General features: G+C 40.4%; 1 protein-coding gene across 7 annotated transcripts in view; it reads left to right on the top strand.

Annotated features, from left to right (window-relative positions):
• WNK2 (WNK lysine deficient protein kinase 2) overlaps nt 1–4,568 on the top strand; it is a 309,344-nt gene that overhangs the window by 211,927 nt on the left and 92,849 nt on the right. For 4 of the 7 annotated variants that reach the window (XM_019505037.1, XM_019505038.1, XM_019505039.1 and 1 more), the window contains 2 exons: nt 158–427; nt 3,904–3,950. In XM_019505037.1, coding sequence (XP_019360582.1) covers nt 158–427; nt 3,904–3,950 — 317 coding nt within the window. The remainder of the gene's footprint in view (nt 1–157; nt 428–3,903; nt 3,951–4,568) is intronic. The other 3 variants (XM_019505040.1, XM_019505042.1, XM_019505043.1) reach the window with 1 other exon arrangement.

A 4,568-nucleotide genomic window follows, 5' to 3' on the forward strand; every position in this document is an offset into this window, starting at 1 on the left:
CCAGGTCCCCCATAAGCCTGCGCTTTTCCAGGCTGAAGAGTCCCGTAGCTGTCAGCCTTTCATCGTAAGATCTGTTTTCCTGCCCTCTGACCATGCGCGTGACTCTCCTCTGGACTCTCTCAAGTTTCTCTACATCTTCTTGAATTGTGGAGCCCAGGTGCCTATAATGCCAGTACAGCCTTCGATAATTATGTCACCACCTTTGCAGTCACAGCCTGAAATATTGCCTTCCTGCCTTGGGCAAGAAAATCTTTCACAGCTTCGTGGTAGTCTTGCTACACCTAGTGCAACAGTGCCCATAGATCAGTGTCTGCCTCTTCAGCCTTCGGGTCTTCTGCAACTTCAGCCAGAGTTTTCCCAGCCTATGGGAAAGCAGGTCTCAGCTCCATGTTCAGCTATCCAGTCGATTACAGAGTCATCTCAAGAGGTAGAACCATTTTTTTCCCCCTTAAATAACTACCAGTCTTGCCATTAACCTCCTTTATGGTTATAAATTTATCTCGAAGAAGAGTTTATCCAAACTCGCTGTGTAGAGCTGCTTAGCTTAGATTTTGAGACAATGGTTCATTCAATAATAAATCAACTTTTTCTTAACTCCTGTTGTAAACGAAACAATGTTATAATTGATTACCTAGGAAGTGTCTCCTTTAAGTTAGTCATTAGAATAATAAACACTAGGGGAAACCAGCTAGCAAATACCTCTTCACCTTTATTTTTACAAAGATAGAATAGAAATCACTATGGAAATGTCATACTCGGGTTATATCCAGCAGAGCTCCATTCAGTGTTTTGTCCAGTCTTGTCTTAAATGTCACAAGTAATGTTGCTTCCAGTATTTGGCTTGGAAAAACTGTTCCATAATCTAGCATTTTCTTGTCTGAAAGTTGCATATTCTGAACCTTTTTCCCATCTCATTACTCTCTAATGTAGTGTGTCTGCCTGTATTACCCTGAATTCCACTCCATTTTCAACTTTCTAAATTTTTCAATTACTGAGAGATGTTATCATGTCCCTTTGTAATCATGTAAGCAAGCTGTAATTTGCAGTCTCAAGTGTTTCTGTATAATAGAATTACTTTGTCCTGCCTACTCATCTGTATTTCAGTTTTTCTTTGCATGCTGCCAGTTTGACTCTGACTTGTGGAAAAGGTTTTATAGATGAATATTGCCTTCCCATTCATCCTCATATGCAAAGCAATTTTATGTTGGCCTTTTGGCTCTCATATCTGATTGCAAAACTGCATCTAACTTGCTATCCCCTCCAAACCTGAAATCCCTTTCAACACTGTTGCTTTCCAGGGTTCTTCCTTCAATGAAGTATCTCTCTTCTGGAGTATCTCTTCTTCAGAAGCAATAGCTTTTATCTTTTCAAACTTATAGCCCCTATTTTGTGTGTCTGTATTCAATGATATTTGTACCAGACTGGGAAGAAGCTATAAATAATGTCCTCTTCCAGATCATCACTGAGGATGTTGAGTAAAACTGGATCTAGAGGCAAGCTTTGAAACCCCCCACAGGACTCTACTTCCTTTTTGGTTTTTTTTTTTCTTCATTAAGAAGGCTTTGAGGTGCATGCATGTCACGTTATGTAGGCTGGGGGTACATCCTGCAGCCCAATGTTTTACATGAGTTTTGTAGCTCCAAATGTAGGTAGTGCATGGAACTTCGCCTGCAGAAACCCCAGTTATACCTAACACCTGTTCTTTCCATCCTTATGTAGTGTTTTTCCTTCTGCCCACTTTGATTCCTGTGCCCTACGTGCCAAAGAGCTGGTACAGACAGGGTTACTAATCCTGTGGTCTCAGGCAGAAGGCTGCTTGAAAAAGGAGTATATTGTGTTACTGCAGCGCAGCATGTTGTGGAGTACAGTTTGCTGTACGCTGACTGAAATGCAGCCTGCTAGCGACTACATACTGAAGCATCAGGAGTCTCTGGGAACCTGTATCCACTATTTCCATCCATGTAAAACAATTCTAAATAAATTTCCCCATTGTCATGCTTGGTTTTATAGGATCAATTCACTGAAGATCCCTTGGTCCTCCCTGCCCCAAGTGATGTAGATGAGCAGTTTGGTGGGAAAGGTTTGCACTGGCAATAGCGTACCTAAGGGCAGGAGTGCAATAGATGCAGCTGCCCCATGTGGCAGGGGGAGAGTGCAAAAAAAGGTGGTGGCTGCTGGCAGTCATGTTCACAATCACAAACAGGAAGTTGCCACTTCCACTTTGTCCTGGCTACCTAGCCATATCCCGACACTACTAGTTCTTGGGATTTGCTACTTGGAGACCCATTTGAGGACCATAATAGGGCCCAGATTTACTTGAACTTTGCCCACCCTTTACAGACACTTGATTAAATGGCCTGTCCAAAACCAAACCTCCCATATCACATAGTTGCATCACTGCATGCAGGGCAGTTTTGGTGGGCTTAGGTGATCATTCTTATCCATCTATTCTACAAATCTTCAGCTAAGTTTGAAACAACTCTTGTCTGATATTAGCAAAATGTAGATCCATGTAGTGGTCAAATTGATCAGTTCCTGTTGTGAATGGGCTGATCTCAGCCACTGTTTAAGTACTTTTGCTAAGATTTTTCTTGAGTGTGACATTCTCCAGTGGGTTTCATGCCATACATACTATAATTCAAAACAGTGCATTTCATTTCCACTTTGCCATAATGCTTCCAGCTATCTTTCTATTTTGAGTGCATGCGACAGTGCCCATATTCAAGGTAATTTTGAATTGATCAAGCAAGTAAGATTTTTGTAAGACACTTGATCCAAGTGCCTTAATAAAAATCTATATATGTATGTGTTCTTATTCATTAATTTTGTGATTCAGTTGATGGTTCAGTGCAGTTTGGAACAACCTCTTCGTCAGAGAAATAACCAACATGAATCTGTTAACATCTGAAGGCTAACTAGTTTCAACTGTGCTGTGCAAACTTTGTGTTTTTCATTAGTCAGCAATTGTGATGGACTCATAGAATGCTTCCCTGAACATATGGCTATACTAGAATTTTTAAATCGCCTGTTTTGCTGTTGCTATCACCAGTTATCTCCATTGGTTGGAGTGCCAGGGCAGACGTGTCCAGTAGCTGTTGGCACTTCAAGCATCATCTTGCCTAGCTGTCAGAACAGGTCTGTACTCAAAGGTGGATAGAACTCAGATGTTTATATATGAGCACTACTGGCGGTGCAAGTAAATCACTGACAACAGCAGTTGGAGATGCTTTCTTTTTGAAAATGTTTTCTTTGAAGAGAAGGTGAAAGATGTTAGGCGGCTAGTATGGGAATGTTGCTTTTCTCCTTTATTCCAAATTAATAACGCATCTTTCAATAATAAATAAACACATAATTAAAATACTAAACATTAAATATAGTAGGATGTGTTTTACTATAGAATGAAGTGGAAAGTAATAAAAAAGGTCAAATTTTGGGTCTGTTTAAAAAATATCAGGTAGGTAATGACGTGAATGTGAAATGTACTAAAGTTACTTTCTCACTATGAGATATTCATTAACTGCTTATTAATGTAGGACCTACTGCACTTTCTGCTCTTCTGCTGCAGGGCAAGCAGTGGGCAAATGAACTAATTGGCAAACTGTTCCAAGAGCGGATGTGTGTGTATTGATATTTGTGTGCAAACAAAAGCTATGTTGGCTTGTGCTCCAAAATAAATGCTGGGGATAAAAGCAACATTAAGTGGAAAAAAGACAATTTAGAGACTTGCCAAGTTCAGAGAATGAGTTACTCAGTAATATGTTATTAAAATACTATTTTTGGAAAATGTCTTTTGAAATGCTCTTTCAGAAGACTCTTAATAATGTTCTATTTCTTCAGATGCAAATATAATGCATTCAATTTCCATAGTTTTTTATCCTTAAATTTTCTCCTCTTATATTTTAGGATGCAATGCAGGATAAACAGCAAACACTATCCCAGAGCTGTGAAAGGTATACTTAAAATCTCTCCAACATGTGAGCATGTTTTATTTCAGGAGACTTTTTCTTCCTGTTTAGGACTGTGGTATTGGGTGGGTTAGGAGAGCCAGGCTATACAAAATAGGTAGAATGGAAGAAGTAGGGGCTAGGTACTGGGAAACTAAAGTGTCAGGTCTTTAGGGGAAGACTCTCCTAAACTTGCTCTACACCCAGTTCTTTTTGTTACCTCTGTAACTCTTCTACCAGAATAGTTGGTGATAAAATCCCTAACATAGATAGTGTTATATGGCCATAAAGGTGTTTTTAATACCCCTATGGCTTAAACAATATCAAGCACCTCCATACTGACAAACATCATCCACCCACTGGGGTTAGGGGAGGCAGGTGTGTGCTGTACTGCTAAATGACTTCCTACCCCTGGGGCAGGGGGCTAGACTCTGTGATCCTCTGGGGTCCCTTCCAGCCCAAATGTCTATGAAATCTGTGTAGTAGATGTGGCCAGCTGCTTTTAGAATGCTGAGCATGGTGAAACCCCAGCGTAGGTTGGAGGCATGAGGCATGAACATAACATAACAGGTGGTCAGTAAGAAGTGTACCACCTATGTATCTTCTTGCATAAAGCATTCCCTG

This window comes from Gavialis gangeticus, unplaced genomic scaffold (assembly GCF_001723915.1).
Source record: "Gavialis gangeticus isolate Ggan-Ray unplaced genomic scaffold, GavGan_comp1, whole genome shotgun sequence".
NCBI lineage: Eukaryota > Metazoa > Chordata > Crocodylia > Gavialidae > Gavialis > Gavialis gangeticus.